The sequence below is a fragment of the Cygnus atratus genome, chromosome 10 (genome assembly GCF_013377495.2).
Source record: "Cygnus atratus isolate AKBS03 ecotype Queensland, Australia chromosome 10, CAtr_DNAZoo_HiC_assembly, whole genome shotgun sequence".
Classification (NCBI taxonomy): Eukaryota; Metazoa; Chordata; class Aves; order Anseriformes; family Anatidae; genus Cygnus; species Cygnus atratus.
Genome location: NC_066371.1, coordinates 9831856 through 9849830, shown reverse-complemented (window position 1 = coordinate 9849830; position 17975 = coordinate 9831856). Strand labels below are relative to the sequence as shown.

The window sequence follows — 17975 nt, the reverse complement described above, 5'->3', positions numbered from 1 at the left end:
TCCTGTGTGCCCGCCCCGGGGGTTTGCATTTTTCAGCTGCTCCCACTTACCAGGGCTTACATTCAGCGGTGGCACGAGTCGGGCGTCGCGGCAGTGAGGCCCCTGCGGTCCCCACGCTTGGGCAGGAGCGAGCGGCGGCCTGCGGCCCCAGTGGCACCGGAAAGCATGAGGTCCTGGGGCTGGACTCCTGGGCTGGGGGCGAGGGGGCTCGAGTCATTTTACCCTGTTTAGAGAATATTAATTTACACGTAAAAGTACGGGCAGGCCCCGGCCCGGCCACCGGTTCCCCCCGGCCATGGAGACAGGATCACTGAGCTGTACAAAATGGGAGCGGGGAAGGTGCTGGGGCCCAGAGCAGCCGGCGCGGGGCGTCACGGGACACGCGTTGGGGCGGGAGGCAGCAGGTCTGGAGTCCTGGGGATGTAGAAATCTGTTAAAAACTCTGAGATGTTTTTTTTTTTTTCCTCGAAATGAAACCGCAGTTTGACGCCGTTCTCGGACGAAGCAGGTTTGGGGCATCCTTCCGCGGCGGCGGCCTACGGGTGGCGGAGGTGCGGGGCTGGCGGGGTGCATGGGATGGCGGTGCCGGCGTGGACGTGGGCGCGGCGGGCGGCTGGCGTGTCCCCAGCGCGCTGCGTGGCCACCGGCAGCAGATGAAGGGCAGGACAGGGAGGGAGCGCCCAGGCTGCCGGCCGCGGGAGGAGGGTCCTGCTGCGGACGCTCGGCCTTATATCCTCTGCGGGGAGAGCACAGCGCGTCGGGCATGGCAGCCCGGGGGGGCGGCACCGGGCAGCTGCCGTCTGTGCCATGCACGCGCTTGCCCCAACCCCGCTGCCCCCCACCCCGTTGCCCCCGGGGCCTCCCCATCCCCGTGGGGCTGCCCGGCACGGTCACACACAGACATGCCGCGCGTGGGTCGGGGGACAGGACGGTGACACTCAGGACTTACCGCAGTGCCGACAAAATCTGTCAAAACACAAAGAGAGCGTGTCAGCAGGGCGGGGCGGGGGCTCGGCCGCCCGATTCCCGCTCCCTGCCACACCAGGCTGGTCCCTTTGCAGGTGGCAGCTCCCCCCTAGCCGGTGTCGTTTCCCTCCCAGGTCCCCCGGGGACCCCCCGGCAGCGCGGCGCCCACCTTTGCTCTCTGTCTTGAGCTCCTCGTGCAGCAGGTCGTTCTGCCGGTTGCCGAGGACGAAGGCCAGGAAGGAAAGGATGAGGGCGTTGAGGATGCCGATGATGGCCAGGATGTAAGCCCAGCGCACGGAGCAGTCGCCCAGGGAGTACTTCCCCGTCTTCTCCCCGCACATGTCCCGGATGGTCTCCGCGTCCCAGCCGTCAGGGAAGATCATGCAGCCCAGCACCAGGCAGAGAGCTGCGGGAGAGAGGGCAGAGGGCGGCGTGAAGGGAGACGGTGGGGCTGGGTTCTGCGTCCTGGAGCGCTGATCCCCTGCCTGGCGTGCCCATGCCCGCGGGGAGCCCCCACCATGGCCCCGTGGGGCTGTGTGTGCGTGCCCCAGAGCTGGCCCAGCACATCTGGGGACAGCAGGAACACCGGGGTGCGGGTTTCTTAATCTGTTAATAGCGTCGCAGAGAAGCTGAGGCATCCGGTGAGTATTTTTGTCCTGTGTCAGGACAGATTTCAGAGGCTTGTACATGCCCCCGAGACAAAGCATCTCCCGCCACTCGCAGCTGGAGGGCCCCTCGGAAAGCGAGCGCGGGGCATGGCAGGGTGCTGGGCAGGGTGCTGGGCACGTCGGGCACGCCGCCGCACCAAGCGCTCCGTGGGGAAGGCAGGGACGCGGCCGCCCGTCCCGCCCGCTCCCAGCAGCACGCCGCGTCCCCTGTCACGAGCTATTCCCTCTCCTGCGTGTCCCCAGCCCACCCCACGTCCTGGAAGCGCCTTCCCGCACCGCCAGCCCGACCTTTCCCGAGTGCTGGCAGCAGCACACTGCGAAACGGAAACTGAAGGGGACAGGGAGGGGGCTCTGCCTGCCCACCCTGCCCCTACAGCCCACAGGTGCACACAGACCTGCAGGAAAACCACCTTTTTCACTTAAAACGGCTCATTTGTCCCCTCCTGCCCCCAACCCTGAGTGCCTGCAGGGTGTCTGTCTGCTCGGGCGATGCTTTGGGCTGGGGGATCTGGTGTTCCTCGGTCGGTTTTGTGTTGTGGTTTCACGCTCCTCCCTTGTCAGGGTCCTGTCAAATGAATGTGCCTCTCACGGGCTGTGTTATCCTGGCAAAGCAAATTCACTGCAGGGAGTTCAGCCTCGTGACTCAGGCTGCAGCGGGGGAGCGAGACCCCAGCGAGGCGGACACGGGCTCCCACTGGCAGGTGGGGCCCCACCAAGGTGCAATCAGCAAACCTGGACATCACCGCGGCTATCCCCGCGTCGCCCGAGCCCCGCAGGGCTGTGCCTGCAGGTTCAGAGCCGGTATTCGGGCTGCTTTTGCTGCCTGGTTTTGTTGCAGGCTCAGGTGGAGGCTGGCGTTTCCCCCTCTGCTGTACGTGCCCTGCACCCTGCCCCGGCTGCAAGCAGGGGATGTCCCCACTCACGCCTCCGTGAACAAGCCCCGAGGGACCAAAACGGGGAAAACGCAAGGTAATGGAGGGTGACACTGCAGCAGGCCCTTAAACCCGGCCTGGGCTCCGTGACCGCTGCCCCCACGCTCATCCCCTGCCCGTCACGTGCACCCCTGCTCGGGGAGTCCCCGAAGCGGGCTATAAATAAACCCTGCCTCCGACACGCAGCAGCCGCAGCGGAGGCACCACCTCCCGGAACGGCTCCGGCAGCCTCCCTCCGGCCTCGCTGCAGCGGCCGGGCCTCGCTGCCGGCGCTGCTTCGGTGCTGAGCTGCGCCCGACGGGGTGCCCGGGGTCCCTGCCGCTGGGGACCCCCCCCCCTCAGGGACCCCCGATGGTGCAGGGGCTTTGAGGACCGGGGTAGCTGGTTCATGTCAGAGCCGAATGGCAAAAAGGAAAGCGACCGCGCACAACCCTCGCCTGAAAATAGAGACCCCCCGGGGACATAAAGGCGAGCGGGCGGCAGCGTGCCGGGGAGCAGCTGCCTCCTGGCGCTGTGCTCCGCGGGCTGAGCCGGGGCAGCACCAAGGGCTGAGAACAGGGCTGCGAGCCGGTGCGAAGCGGAGCTCACAGCCGCTTCGGCTGGAAGGACCGGCAAGGGCCCCGCGTGCCTGCTGCACGCCCCTGCCCACGGAGCAGCCCTCACGGGAGGATTTGGGACCCGTCCCCCATCCCCCCCCGTGCAGCAGCGCCGTTTCTGCCGTGGGTGCAGAAAGGGCTCGACGCCGCTCGTTTTTCACTCAGCGTTCCGGTGACGTTTCCTTCCCGTGCCCTGCTCAGCCGCAGGTGGCCGCTCGGCGCCCAGCACACGCAGGGCACACAGCCGCGCCTCGAGGGCACCCGTCCCAGGGCCTTGCTGGCGGCGACGTCCCCGTGCCCGAGGCACGTTTCGGGTTTTGTAACAGAAGGCTTCAGCGAAATCTCCAGTTCTGCGTCACCGGATTGCGAGCAGGGCAGATGGCTCGGGCTCTGTCTGCGACAATCAGTCTTTTCTCTTAATTAGACCCAGTTTCCTCCTAGGGGGGCAGCGGCTTTGGAGCTGGGGCTCTCTGTGCAGCTCTAATTAAACCCTTCCCTGATTGCCATCCACTAATTGGACACTGAAGATTTAACCTTTTTTTTTTTTTTTCCCCCTTTCTGGATGAGATGCTGAGCTCCGGGTCCTCCTCCTCTCCTTCTCCCCGACTTTGCCAGTCCCGTTCCGTCCCGTAGAGCCGCGCTCCCCTGCCCTCCACCTCCTTTTCGTGCCTTTTGCGAAACCTCAGCCCTCGCTGCTGCTTCTGCACCTCTTCCTCTCCTCTCCTTCCTCTCCCAGTGCGCCCCCCCTGCGCCGCAGGAGCCCCCAACCACCTCATCCCCAAAGCTTGCCGTCGTGCCCCTGACCAACACACGGCCCCCAGCCCACGCAGGTGACCTGTCCTCCCCCATGCCGCGCTGAGGGCACCCCCTGCACGGCTCCAGCAGCTCCCTGACCCCGCTGCCACCACGCAGCAGCTTTGGGGTTTGTGGCCCTCAGGAGGATAGGTTTTAGTGTTAGGGTTAGGGTTAGGGTTAGGGTTAGGGTTTAGGGTTTAGGGATAGGGGTTAGGGTTAGGGATTAGGGTTAGGGTGAGGGTTGGGGTTAGGGTTACGGGTTAGTTTTTAGGGTTCTGGTTAGGGGATAGTGGTTAGGGGTTAGGGTTAGCGTTAGGCTTAGGGTTATGATTGGGGGTAGGGGTTAGGGTTAGGGTTATTTTTAGTGTTGCGGTTGGTGTTAGGTTTAGGGTTGGGTTATGGTTAGGTTTAGGGTTAGGGTTAGGGTTTAGAGTTAGGGTTAGGGTTATGGTTAGGGTTTGGGGTTAGGGTTGGATTAGGGTTAGGGTTTGGTTTAGGGTTAGGGTTTTGGTTAGGGTTTGGGTTAGGGTTAGGGTCAGGGTTTGGGTTATGGTTAGGGTCAGGGTTAGGGGTTAGGGTTAGGCTTAGGGTTAGGGGTTAGAGTTAGGGTTAGGGGTTAGGGGCTGGGGGTTAGGGTTAGGGTTTTGTGTTAGGGTTAGAGTTAGGCTTTAGGGGTAAGGGGTTCGGGGTTGGGGTTAGGGTTAGTGTTAGGCATTAGGGTTTAGGGTTAGAGCTAGGGGTTAGGGTTAGGTTTAGGGTTGGGGTTAGGGTTAGGGTTTAGAATTAGGGTTAGGGTTATGTTTAGTGGTAGGGTTATGGTTAGGGTTTAGGGCTTAGGGTTAGGGTTATGGTTAGGGGGGAGGGGTTAGGGTTAGGGTTGTGTTTATTGTTAGTGTTGCGGTTAGAGTTAGGTGTAGGGTTGGGTTAGGGTTTGGGTTAGGGTTAGGGTTTGGTTTAGGGTTAGGGTTTGGTTTAGGGTTAGGGTTTGTGTTTGGGTTAGGGTTTTGGTTAGGGTTTGGGTTAGTATTAGGGTTAGGGGTTAGGGGTTAGGGGTAGGGTTCGGGTTAGGGTTAGGGTCAGGGTTACGGTTAGGGTTAGGGTTATTGTTCGGGGTAGCTGCGCTTTTAGATTTAGGGTTAGGCTTTGGGTTAGGGTCAGGGTTAGGGGTTAGGCTTAGGCTTAGTGTTAGGGTTTAGGGTTTAGAGTTAGTGTTAGGCATTAGGGGCTGGGGGTTACGGTAAGGGTTAGCATTAGCGTTACGGTTAGGGTTCAGGGTTAGTGTTAGCGTTAGGTTTAGGGTTAGGGTTAGGGTTAGGGGATAGGGTAAGGGTTAGGGTTATGGTTAAGGTTTAGGGGTAGGGTTAACATTAGTGTTCGGGTTAGCGTTAGATGTTCGGGGTTAGGGTTAGTGTTTAGGGTTTAGGGTTAGGGTTAGAGTTAGGCTTTAGGGGTTCTGGGTTGGGGTTAGGGTTACGGTTAGCATTAGGCATTAGGGTTAGGGTTTAGGGTTAGAGTTACGGTTTAGGATTTGGGTTAGGGTTAGGGTTTGGGTTAGGGTTTAGGGTTAGGGTTTGGGTTAGGGTTACGGTTAGGTTTAGTGTTAGGGTTAGGATTAGGGTTAGGGTTAGGGTTTAGGCTTTAGGGTTAGGGTTACGTTTAGCATTAGGGTTTGGGGTTTAGGGTTAGGGTTACGGTTAAGCTTAGGGTTAGGGTTAGCGTTAGGGTTAAGGTTTGGGTTCGGGGTTAGGGGCTGGGGGTTAGGGCATGGGTTAGGGTTAGGGGTCACGGTTAGGGTTAGGGTTAGGGTTACGGTTAGGGTTAGGGTTAGGTTGCGGGTTAGGGTTAGGGTTAGGGTTTGGGTTAGGGTTACGGTTAGGGTTAGGGGTAGGGTTAGGGGTTAGGGTGAGGGCTAGGGTTAGGGTTAGTATTAGTGTTAGGGTTGGGGGTTAGGGCTAGGATGAGGGTTAGGGTGAGGATTAGCGTTAGGGTTACGGTTACGGTTAGAGTTACGGTTAAGGTTAGGGTTAGGGTTTAGGGTTTAGGTTAGTGTTAGGGGCTGGGGGTTAGGGTAAGGGTTAGGGTTAGGGGTTACGGTTAGGGTTACGGTTAGGGTTAGGATAAGGGGTTAGGATGAGGATTAGGGTTAAGGTTAGGGTTAGGGTTAGGTTTAGCGGTAGCTGCGCCATTAGATTTAGGGTTAGGCTTTGGGTTAGGCTTTCAGTTAGTGTTAGGATTAGGGTCATGGTTAGGGGTTAGGGGTTAGGGTTATGGTTAGGGTTAGGCTTAGGGTTTAGGGTTAGTGTTAGGGGTTATGGGCTGGGGGTTAGGGTAAGGGTTAGTGTTAGGGTTAAGGTTAGGGGTTATGGTAAGTGTTAGGGTTAGGGGTTAGGGTGAGGGATAGGGTTTAGGGTTTAGGGTTAGGGATAGGGTTAGGGTTATGGTTAAGTTTAGGGTTTGGTTTAGGGTTAGGGTTAGGGGTTAGGGTTACGGGTTAGGGTTACGGTTAGGGTTAGGTTGAGGGTTAGGGTTGGGGTTAGGTTTAGGATTAGGGTTAGCTGCGCCATTATATTTAGGGTTAGGCTATGGGTTAGGGTTAGGGTTAGGGTTAGTGTTAGGATTAGGGTTAGGGTTAGGGTTAGGGGTTAGGGCTAGGGTTAGGGTGAGTGTAAGGGTTAGAGTTAGGGTTACGGATTGGGTTAGGTTTAGTATTAGTGTTAGAGTTAGGGGTTAGGGCTAGGGCTAGGGCTAGGGTTAGGGTTAGGGTTAGGGTTAGTATTAGTGTTAGGGTTAGGGGTTAGGGGTTAGGGTTAGGGTTTGGGTTAGGTTTAGCGTGAGGGTTAGGGTTAGGGTTACGGATAGGCTTCAGGGTTAGGGTTAGGGTTAGGTTGAGGTTTAGGGTTAGGGTTGGGGTTAGGGTTATGGTTAGGGTTAGGGTTAGGTTGAGGTTTAGGGTTAGGGTTGGGGTTAGGGTTAGGGTTAGGGGTTAGGGGTAGGCTTAGGGTTAGGATTAGGGTAAGGGTAAGGGTTAGGGTTAGCTGCGCCATTATATTTAGGGTTTAGCTATGGGTTAGGGTTAGAGTTAGCGGTTAGGATTAGACTTAGGGTTAGGTGCTAGGGTTAGGGTTAGGGTTAGGGTTTAGGGTGAGGGCTAGGGTTAGGGTTAGTGTTAGGGTTAGTATTAGTGTTAGGGTTGGGGGTTAGGGCTAGGGTTAGGGTTAGGGTGAGGCTTAGGGTGAGGGTTAGGGTTACGGTTACAGTTATGGTTAGGGTTAGGGTTCGGGTTCAGGGTTAGGGGTAGGGTTAGGGTTACTGGTTAGGGTTATTTTTAGTGTTAGGTTTAGGGGTTAGGGTTACGGTTAGAGTTAGGGTTAGGGTTAGGGTTAGGGTTACGTGTTAAGGTTATAGTTAGGTTTAGGGTTAGAGTAAGGGTTAGGGTACGGGTTCAGGGTTAGGGTTAGGGGTTAGGGGCTGGGGGTTAGGGTAAGGGTTAGGGTTAGGGTTCAGGGTTGGTGTTAGGGTTAGGGTTAGGGTTAGAGTTAGGGTTTGCGTTGGGGTTATAGTTCGGGTTCAGTGTTAGGGTTAGAATTATGGTTAGGTTTAGGGTTATTGTTTAGGGTTAGGGTTAGGGTTAGGTTTTAGGATTAGGGTTAGGGTTACGGTTAGTTTTAGGGTTAGAGGGTTTAGGGTTATGTTTAGTGTTAGTGTTAGGGTTTAGGGTTTAGGGATCGGGTTAGGGTGAGGATTACGGTTAGGGTTAGGGCTAGGGTTTGGGGTTTAGGGTTGGGGTTATGGTTAAGGTTAGTGTTAGGGTTAGGGTTATGGTTAGGGTTAGGTTCAGGGTCAGGGTCAGGGTCAGGGTCAGGGGTTAGGGTTAGGGTGTCCCTGCTCCAGCTGCCCCATAGGCACCCAGGGGCTTGGGCAGGGCAGGAGGCTGCTGGAGGAATCCCAGTGCTGCTTGGGGGCCGTGCCCCTGCCACGCAGCGGCACCAGCCGGGCACACTGAGCCCCCTGATTAAGCTGCTGACGATCAGAGGGATTTGGGCTCTGAGCTTGCCTTAAACCCGTAAATCTGCGGGCCGGGGAAAATTAAAGATGAAGGAATTTCCCCGATAAGCCAAGGCAGCTCCAGGCCCGGCTGTGGTCCTGCTCCGGGGAGGAGAGGTCGGGATTACCACACCAAGCCTGCTGCAGGGGATGGTGCCAGGCCAGCTGCAAGCCCCCAGCACCGGGGCAGACCCCAAATGGCCCCCATCGTCCTGCAGGGACCCTTCTCAGGGGGGGGTCACAGCGGGGTCCTTTCACTGGGAACGTTGTGGGACTCTGGGTCCTTCTGGAGGGAGCTTTGGGTCTGGCCACGCTCGCTTTGCAGGCAATAAGGAGATGTGGTTCCAGGCGTGGTAAAAGCGGAGAGAGGAGGAGGTGCAGGTGTCGCTGGGGGAGCTCAGCGTCTCCCCTCGGGGCCCCTCTCCCAAACGGCAGTGCCCGTGAGGAGGGCCTGCAGGTCGGCATGGGGGGGGGGGGTATTGGGGATCCTGAACCACGTGTGTGCTGGGACCCTTCTGGGAAAAATTTGGGGTTCTGGGCATGGTGTGCCTTTGAGGAGAGAGTTTATGGGGGTGTTGGGGTTTCTCTCCGGTGTCTAGTGGTGTTTTTTTGTTTGTCTGGTTGGGGAGGGAGCTAAGGAGAGGGGATGAACAGGCTTGAGCCTGCGCTCACTTTTGAAGCGACATCGAAGGAAACGTACCGTGTCCCTCCGTGGGCTTGGGTCTCTTTATGGAGGGCAGGGACCAGTCTGTCCTGCCAGCCCCTCACTGGCTGCAGCGAGGCAAGGGTGTGGGCACAGCACCGCTTGGAAGGGCAGCTGGGGGCTCTGTGCACAGGTCCTTCCACTGGCCCTGACTCTGTGGGACAGTCCCTGCTGTAGGGTTTCCCAAAGCTGGACCCTGACTGGGGTGTCCTGCGGCACACCCCATGCCCGATGTCGTGTCCCCGTGCCTCTGCCTGCAGCCCGTGCTGGGGCTGCAAGAAGCCCTGCTGCTGCTGCTGCTGCTGCTGCTGCTGCTGCTGCCGCCCCAGGGGGCCCCGCTGCCAGGACCGGGGTGCCCACATCTGGGCGAGCCCCCGCTGCGGCCGAACCTGGTGCTGGCTCCCGGTGCTCGGTGCCTAGGGGAGCCCCCAGGGCTGGCAGCTGGGGGAAGCTTTTAGTGCCGGGTGGCTGGGGGTGCCCCGGTGCTGCTGCTCATGCCTCAAGAACTCCCAAGTGCCTGGAGAACCCCCAAAACACACAGTGCCTGAAGAATCCCCCAAAATACGCACTGCCTGGAAAAGCACCCAGTGCCCGGAGAACCTCCACAGCACCCAGTGACTGGGGAACCCCCAAAAGCATGCAGCACCTGAAGAATCTGCAAGAGCGCCCAGTGCCTGAAGAACCCCCAAAACACTCAGTGCCCGGAGAACCCCCAAAAGCACATAGTACTGGAATAAGCCCTAAAAGCACTCAGTACCCAGAGAACCCCCAAACCACCCAGTAACCCGCAGAACCCCAAAAACACTCAGTGTCTGGAGAACCTCCAAAAGTACCCAGTGCCCGAAAAATCCCCAAAAGCACACAGTGCCTGAAGAGTCTCAAAAGTACCCAGTAACCTGCAGAATCCCAAAACACTCAGTGCCTGGAGAACCCCCAAAAGCACGCAGTACCCACAGAACCCCCAACACACCCAGTGCCTGAAGAACCTCCAAAAACACTCAGTGCCTGCAGAATCCCAAAAGCACCCAGTACCCCCAAAACCCCCCAGCCACTCAGTAATGGACAGAACCCCCAAAAGCACACAGTGCCTGGAGAACCTCCACAGCATCCAGTGACTGGAGAACCCCCAAAACACACAGTGCCTGAAGAACCCCAAAACACCCAGTACCCAAAGAACCCCCACAGCACCCGGTGCCTGAAGAACCCCCCAAAACACCCACTACCCTCAAAACCCCCTAACCACCCAGTAACCCAAAGAACCCCCAAAACCACCCAGTAACCGAAGAACCCCCAAAAGCACGCAGTACCCACAGAGCCCCCAAAACACCCAGTGCCTGAAGAACCCCCAGAAGCACGCAGTACCCACAGAGCCCCCAAAACACCCAGTGCCTGAAGAACCCCCAGAAGCACGCAGTACCCACAGAGCCCCCAAAACACCCGGTGCCCGAAGAACCCCCAAAATCACTCAGTGCCCGAAGAACCCCCCCCAAAACACCCAGTAACCCGCAGAACCCCCAAAACACTCAGTGCCTGGAGAGCCTCCAAAGTCACCCGGCAACCTGCAGAATCCCAAACTACCCAGTGCCTGCAGACCCCCCAAACCCCCCCCGCCCCCTCAGAACCCCCCCAACCCCCCCCCTCCCCCGCCCGCTACCTGCCAGCAGCTGCATCCAGGCGCAGATCTTGTAGACGGTGGCGGTGTTGCAGAAGAAGAAGAGGGCGAAGCAGGTGATGCAGCCCAGCGTCAGCACCATGGAGAGCAGCACGAAGAAGGCGGCGGCCTGGAAGGCGCCCGAGGGGATGGTGCTGAAGTCGGTGAAGGAGCCGCGGCACGCCAGCTCGCGGCCCGCCAGCCCGGAGCCCACGCAGTAGTGGAAGAGCCCGAAGTAGCCGGGCTTGGGCGTGTTGACGCTGTCGCCCACCCAGTAGGGCTGGATGAACACCACCACGTTGATGATGGCGAAGCAGATGGTGAAGATGGCCCACAGCACGCCGATGGCCCGCGAGTTCCGCACGTAGTTGTCATGGTACAGCTTGGAGGCCTCCTGGGAAGGCAGCATCCTGACGGGGGGCGCCGCGGGAGCCCCGAAACGGGGGGGGGGGGTGGGGGGGGATGGGGTTTATTTTGGGGGGGGGGGGGGGGGGTAGCCCCGCGGCCTAGGCGCGCCCCGGGGCCGCCGGCCCCTGCGCCACCCGCGCCGCCATCTTGGCTGCCGCCTCTGCGCCCCGCGCGGCCCCGACGCCGCCGCCGCCGCGTGCGCGCGCGCCCCGCCACTGCGGAGCTCGGCCCCGCCTCGGCAAACTTCGGCTCCGCCCGCCTGGGCTTCGGGTGGGCTCGGCCCCGCCCCTCGGCTGCGCTCGGCTGGGCTCGGAGGGATTCGGAAGGGATCGGGAGGGGCCGACAGGGCTCGGGGAGCTTCGGCAGGGTTCGGGAGGATTCGGCTGGGCTCGGGGGGGGGGGCGGGGCTCGGCTGAGTTCGGAAACATTCGGCTGGGCTCGGGAGGTCCCGGCCGGGCTCGGGAGGCCCCGTGACGGTTCGGGAAGCCCCCGCTCGGCCTCAGGCCCCGCCGCTGCTCCCGGCGCCACCACAGCCCCCGCGGGGAAGGCCCGGTGGGGTCCTGACAAGCCCGTAACCGGCACCGGGCACGGAGCTCTCCCCTCCGCCCACCCCCATCAGCTCGACGCCCGTTGCTACGGGAGCCCCCGGCGCGTCGCGCCGCGATGACGTCATCTCCGGGCGGAAGGGGCGCGACGCCCGCTGGGCGGGGCCGGGCGGCCGGGCGGAAGTCGGCGGAGGCGCGGGGCGGGGAGGAAGCGGCGCCATGGGGCGGCGGCGGCGGCGGCGCTGAGATGGCGGCGGCCCGCGGCTGCCCCCCCCCGGCGGGCTCCGGGGACCGCGGCCTGGCCGAGCTGCTGCTGGAGTTCTCCCGAGCCCAGTACCGGGCCAAGGACGGCGGCGGGGCTGCCGCCAAGGTGAGCGGGGGGGGCACCGGGGAGGAGGGGGGGGGGGTACCGGGGGTGCCCCGGGTCCCGGTGCGGGCCCTGACGGCGGCTGTCCGCAGGTGGAGCGGATCGAGCGGCGCTGCCTGGAGCTCTTCGGCCGCGACTACCGCTACAGCGTCATCCCCAACGCGCACGGCGAGGTCTGCGCGCACTACCCGCGGCACATCGTCCTGCTCGAGCGCGACGCCGCCGCCGCCCGTGACCCGTAAGGCCCCGGAACCGCCCGCTCCCGGTCCCCGACCCCGTCCCGCCGGGGCGTCCTGCACGGGGACGGCTTCGTGGTTTGCCTCCCCCCCCCCCCCCCGCCCCGGGAGGCCCCGCCGGGCTGCCGTTAATTACAGCTGCCCCCCCCGTTAATTGCAGCTTCCCTGCCCGGCTTCCTCCCACGGGGCGAGCCCGGGCTCCCCGCCTGCCGCGGTGTTCCTCCTAACACGGCCTCGGCTCGGGGAGCCAGGGGGAGCGGGGTGCCCCAGCCCTGCCGTGCTGTGCTGGGCAGCTCCCAGCACCCCGCTGGCTCCGTGAGGTGCCTCTCTTCCCCCGTCCCGGACGCGCAAAGAGCTTGTGGTCGGGCTCAGGGCCGTGGGGTGCCCGCCCTGTCTTCTTCAAGCGCCCGTGGCCACGTTAGAAGGGCTACGGTCAGAGAGATCTTAGCGCGGAAAGGGTCTCGGGGTGGGATCCGCACAGGGACAGGACAGGCGGACGCAATCTCAGCAGCCGCGCTGTGCCCGCACCACGAGCTGTGGCGCTCAGCTTCAGTAACTAACGGAAAGGCTTCCTCGCGGCTCAGCGTACCTGAAGCGAACGCACTTCTGGACTTTGACCCCCCAAGCTCAGAACCGTGTTGTTTACGCTCGTGGCTGAGCGCTATCTGCTCCCCGTGGCTGTAAAAACAGCCCCCTTTTTTTCCCCCCCCCCCCTCTTCCAACAAAACATAACGCGGTTCTGCAGCTTTAACTCCGATCGTGACAAGAGTAGGGCGCTCGAAGGATGGTGGTTGCCACATTCCCCCCCGCGGTAGTGACGTGCTTCCCGCTGCTTTGCCTGCTGAAGGAATCCATCAGTTGGTGCCCGGTGTGGCTGTTGGAGGTGGGGGGGGTCAGGAAAACAGCCCCAGCTGGCTGTCAGGTGAGAGCTTTTCTACTTGAAGTTAGGTTAGATGAGATGAGAAAAATGAAACCCCTCACTGCAGGAAAGAGGGAAGGTGAAGTCAGCAGCTGTAAACGCAAGTAGCAGGGTCTTTAGGGAAGAGAAAGCAAACGCTTCTGTTTTTCCCGTTCTTGCAAGAGCAGCGGTTACTTAACTTTTCTGAGGGGCAGAGTAACCCAAACAAGTGTGCTCACGTTCAGTGCCCTGTTTTCTTCTGAGACTTTGCAAGCCAGCGGCGACAATCAACACTTAAAATGCCAATTTGTTTTCAAGTCTCGATTTCTCGTCCCAGAGAGTCATGGCAACAGGCTGCCCTTCGCCACCCCTTTCCTTCGGATTTCTGGGCAATAGCCTCAGTAAAAGCTGCTCAATACCTTGTCCATGAGCCCAGCTTTTAGTCGCACCTTTGTATTCTGCGGAATAATTCAGAAATCCCAAACAAATCTTAGCGATACAGAGAACGTTGCGCTTCTTGTGTTGCAGAACGCAAGAACCTCTTCCGGCGAATGGGCTAATCCCTCTAGGACCTAGCGTCTCGGGCTGCCTTTCATCTTTGTAATGTTCTTATTCAGCTGGTAAGAGCTCCTTGAAGTGTGCGAGACACTTCATACCTCTGAGAGTGCCACATTTTTTGGAAGCAACTCTAGCTTGCGCGAACTCGGCGCTGCCCCATCGGTTTTGCTGGTGCAGCTGTTTCTGGAGGGAACTAGCAAAAACTGGCTATTTTAAACCCAGGTCGGTTTCCTGACCCTGTTCATTCTGTGTCTGGGAAGCTGGGGGGTTAAAATGGTCTTGTTCAAGCGTTCCTCCAGCTTGGCTTCCCGCACTCTGAGATCCGGGCAGGAGCGGGAGGCAGCGGAGGCGTGGGAGGAATTTGGTGTGTCTGTGGCTACCAGCCCCAGGAGCTGGGTGCCCTCTGGCTCGGTGCTGCTCCCGGTGAGCTGCAGAAAGTAGCAGAGGGCGTCTGGCAGCCAGGAGCGCCTGCCCTGTGCCCTGAGAGCTCTCCTGGCCCAAAGCAGGAGCAGGAGGACGCTGTAAGGCACGGCGACACTGCGACGTGCCCAGTTCTTCTGGACCTACTGCGACTGCACTTAGAGAAAACCCCCAGCGCTCAGGCACGGGCCGTGTCTTTGGCTCCACTTGCCGGTTCTCTGACACGTCTGCACTGCAAACAAATCTGCTTACGGGTGCATGTAATCCAGCAACGTGAAGGAACGCTTCAGTTCCAGCGCTGCTGTGGCCAGCCAGAGCCCAGCGGCTCTGCCTCGGCCTCGCATAGATTATACAGCTACCAAACCGGTTGTGTGCTCTTACAGGACGTGTTCTCCTTGCTTTTAAAAAGACAAATCCAGGTTTGGGGGCTGGTTTGGAGCAAGAGAACTAACAGAGGGGTAAAGATGGCCAGTAGTATCTTCTGGAAAACAAACTTCTGCGGGGAAAAAAACACTTGAAAATCCCGAGAATTAGGAGTTGAGACGCACGGCATTCCTTCCACCTCTTCCTTCGCCTGGTCCCAAGCAGCCTTATGATGTTCTCGCAGCGTGTTACTCGCATGCTCTCTGAGGAGGCCGTGCTAGCAGGGGAATATTGCAGAGCAGCTCCTGGCTGCTTGCAGTGCCAAGGACGAGCAGTTCGGGTTGTGCCCGTCGGGTGCGCGCTCCCGTTGCCGGCACGCGGTGTCGCGTGCTGCTGCGTGGCACAGGTACTGTGCTGGCACTTCCCCGGCTGTGCACTTAGTGCCCCTGTGTCCGTGCTGTTTAAAAATTAGCTCGGCTTCTCACTCTTCGAATTCTAGTAAATGTCAAAGCTTTTTGGAGCTGGAGGAAGTTGTTACACCTGTAGGGAAACACGTGAAAAATCCGAAGCTTCAACTATGAATTCTGGGAATTAAATTGTTTTAAAAGCGTGGGATTTGGACTGCTTGCTGTCTCCCTGCTTCCACCAGCTGCACCTCACATAACCTTTCCCACAAACCTATCAGTTTCCACGTTAATAAGGTTTTTCTAATCCTTTGCTGAATGCCTGCTGTAGGTAGCTTGCTCCATGCTCTTACTGATACTGAAGCTTAGAAGCTTTCTTTTAATTTCTAGCATGCAGGTTTTCATTTCTTCTTAGCCTAGCATTATTCTTTGCCTTTGAGCCCTTCTCCCTCTCCGTTGCTAGTTCTTGTACACACCTGAGTGCCTGTATTGTTGTCCTCACTTAATCTTCGTTCACTGAGCCGTGGCAGGTTCTGTTGCCCCACGCTGTCCCTTGGCCATCCCTGGGGGCTTCCGTGCCTCACCGCGCACGCGTGGGTCTCCTGGGTGCTCTGCACTGCTACGTTTCAGTCCCGCTGGAGAGCTTCCCACAGTCGTATTTGTCCCTTTTGTAAGACTTAGTGGGTCGATAACTTACGGGCGTGCAGAGATCAATGAGTTCATCTAAGTCCTTGTGCTGAGCTCTGCTGCAGGAAAGGGCCAACTGGAAATTCTTGTTAATCATCTCTAAGTGCATGATCGTGCAGTTTTGTGTGACTGGACTTCATCTGGCTTCTGTTTTGTCGGTCTGGACGCTTCTCGAGCTCCTTGTGGGAACTCTGGTCCTCCTCTGAGTTTCGCAGCCCTTCAGGAGGTGCGGTCAGCGCAGGTGTCAGCTTGGATTCCTGTCAAATTTAGGCTGGTACTTGGAAAAATTACAGCAGTAAGTTGCTTCCAAAATATGTCTCCAACTCAGAACACGTTTCCGTTTTACTTTAACCAGAAGAACATAAAATGTAGTTGCTCGGATGCAGCTGACATGAATCTAACTCCCCTGGGCAACCCACTAGGCAGTTCACAGGGAGTTGTCTAACTGTCCAGCGATGCATGTGCTCAAGTGACCAGAACTAAGGTTCGTCGAGTGTTCAAGCTTTGACTTTCTATTCTATTTATTTTTGCTTGCAAAATTCCCTCTGATAGTCACTAGTGCTGAGCTTCTTTTTGACGGAAGGGTGGTGGAGAGGAAAGCAGGCTCTATATTTTTGCAGACACTGGCTTACTGTGGCCGTCCTTCACTAATAAGCCACGCGTTGGCCTGAAGCAGACCGTGCTCGTAGTGCCGGCACATTGCTGCTCCTGAAGATGCTCGCTGTGTACTGTGCAGCTGGTCTCTCAAAATGAAGAGAAGGCAGGGAAGTATCCACACATGTAGTGCAAATGATTCTTAAAGAAACGACCTTGCTTGCTAAGATCAGAGCTGGCTTCTGAGCCCAAGGGATGGGGATTACTGCCCGGGGTGTCCAGCTGCTTCGCTGGAGGACGTGGGAAGATGCTCTGTGTACTGAACCGAATCTCTGTCCCCCAGGTTTGAGAGCACTGTGCAGGTCGGCAAGCTGCAGGACCTTATCAACCGGAGTAAGATGGCGAGGTGTAGAGGACGATTTGTTTGCCCGGTCATTCTGTACAAGGGAAAGGTAAAGCTTCGCGGGTGACCTGCCTTAACTTAGAAAATGACCTTTCTCCGTGACATTTGAACTGTGCAGCCACATCTTTGGTCGGTTGTCACCTTTCCTCATGCTGTAAAAAGCTATTCTTAGGCACAGGCAGGCAGCCTCTAGTAGTAAGCAGCATTTGCTGTCCAGGCTATATAAATCATCTGTGGGGACTTCAGGCTATTTTATCCCACCCGTCATGAGCACCGCACCGAAGATCGAACGTTTTATCTATGTATGTGTTCCTTCTGAAGGACCAAAGTTACCTGGTTTTTGAGAGGGGAAAGACAGCTATTGTCACTTTCTGCCCCTTCCCTTTTCCAGTAGTGAGCTCCCTTTGAATAACTTTTATCCCTAAAAAGAAGTTCCCCTTGTGTGTTCCCTGGGGAGGCAAGATTGCATAAACGGTCTTATGAACGTGTGGGCTTGTCTGCAAGGGAGTCTATAAGAAAGTGAAATTGGATTCATTTTGATGTGGATTACTTTAGCTGTTCTGAAGCCCTGTAGGAGTAGTCTCATTTAGCGTTTAAGTAGCTGAATTCAGTTTTCCTAGTTCAATTCAGAAACGCTGTATGAATAGCAGAATCATACCTGTGATGATTTTAATCTGGCTTGAGTGAAGCCGTCCTGGGCTGAACCTGCTGGCCTTCTTCAGCAGGAGTAAACTGCCTGGGGTGGCACTGGGACCGTCCCCAGTCTTATCAACAGGAGCGTGGAAGATAAGGCTCAAGCAGAGTATTATCAGATGTTAGATACTGCCAATTTAGCAGAAATTTACTGCATTAGTGCATTGGAGAACTGGAAATTAAAAAGTGATATAAAAAAATAGCTACAGATAAAGACATTTGGGAGTCTGATGTGTTTGGAGAACTTGCCCTGGGTCAGGGCTGCGGGGGAGGCTGCCGACAGGCAGTGGCTGTAGGTACAGCCATGTCTGTAACGGGGCAGCAGCTGGGCCAGAGACTGGGTACAGGGACGGGGAAGACTCTTGGACTCTGTGTGGTTAATAACAAAATCTTCCTCCAGCATATTTGCAGATCAGCAACGCTGGCTGGCTGGGGAGAGCTCTACGGGCGCACTGGTTACAACTATATCTTCTCAGGTGAGCGAGGAGCCGTCTGCTGCTGGCTGCCTGGTTGGGCTGCTCAGCGCTGGGACGTGACAGAGAGACAAGTCTTCTCCTGAGAGAAGGTGCAGAAGTGTCCTGGACCTCCTCGTATCAGGCCCTGAATGATAGGGCAAAACCTGAAATCTGGTGTCCGTTTCCAAGCACCGTACCACGGGACAGAGTGCCATGCCTCTTAGTGCAGGAAGTGGTAGCAAAAGAGCTTGGAGCTGAAGAGTGAATTATGGGAAGCATGTAGACAAGTAGGGCAGCCCAAAGGCTTCGGGGTGCTGATTCCCAAGCACTTGGGGGTGGGAATAAATAAGATCTCGCTATTGCTGGCTAGTCGTTGGGAATCAAATCCTCCTAATGGTGAGATATACCAGGCTCCAGGGAGAACTCTTCAGGAGAGTATTGGGTACCTATAGTATAGGACCTGGAGCTTGGCAACGCCAGGGGAAGGGTGGGCTCCATTAGAAAACGGGCTTTTCAGGAGGAGGACATGTGGAGGATTACTGAGAGAGCCTGTATGTGGAGATTTTTTGGGCACATGTACGTCTGTAGA

The 17975-nt window shown here is 57.9% G+C and overlaps 2 protein-coding genes across 3 annotated transcripts in view; one reads left to right on the top strand and one right to left on the bottom strand.

Annotated features, from left to right (window-relative positions):
- Positions 1-529: 529 nt before the first annotated feature.
- Positions 530-10764, bottom strand: LHFPL4 (LHFPL tetraspan subfamily member 4). Its single transcript, XM_035546823.2, has 4 exons — positions 10359-10764; positions 1136-1372; positions 950-966; positions 530-736 (listed from the first exon to the last, which is right to left on the bottom strand). The coding sequence occupies exons 1-4, from the start codon at positions 10762-10764 to the stop codon at positions 728-730; spliced, it is 669 nt and encodes a 222-aa protein (XP_035402716.1). The 3' UTR covers positions 530-727.
- Positions 10765-11505: 741 nt separating this feature from the next.
- MTMR14 (myotubularin related protein 14) overlaps positions 11506-17975 on the top strand; it is a 30971-nt gene continuing 24501 nt past the window's right edge. Inside the window, exons 1-4 of one of the 2 annotated variants that reach the window (XM_035546822.2) lie at positions 11506-11678; positions 11768-11913; positions 16179-16287; positions 17332-17407. In XM_035546822.2, coding sequence (XP_035402715.1) covers positions 11556-11678; positions 11768-11913; positions 16179-16287; positions 17332-17407 — 454 coding nt within the window. In that variant the 5' untranslated portion in view covers positions 11506-11555. The remainder of the gene's footprint in view (positions 11679-11767; positions 11914-16178; positions 16288-17331; positions 17408-17975) is intronic. The other variant, XM_035546821.2, reaches the window with a different exon arrangement.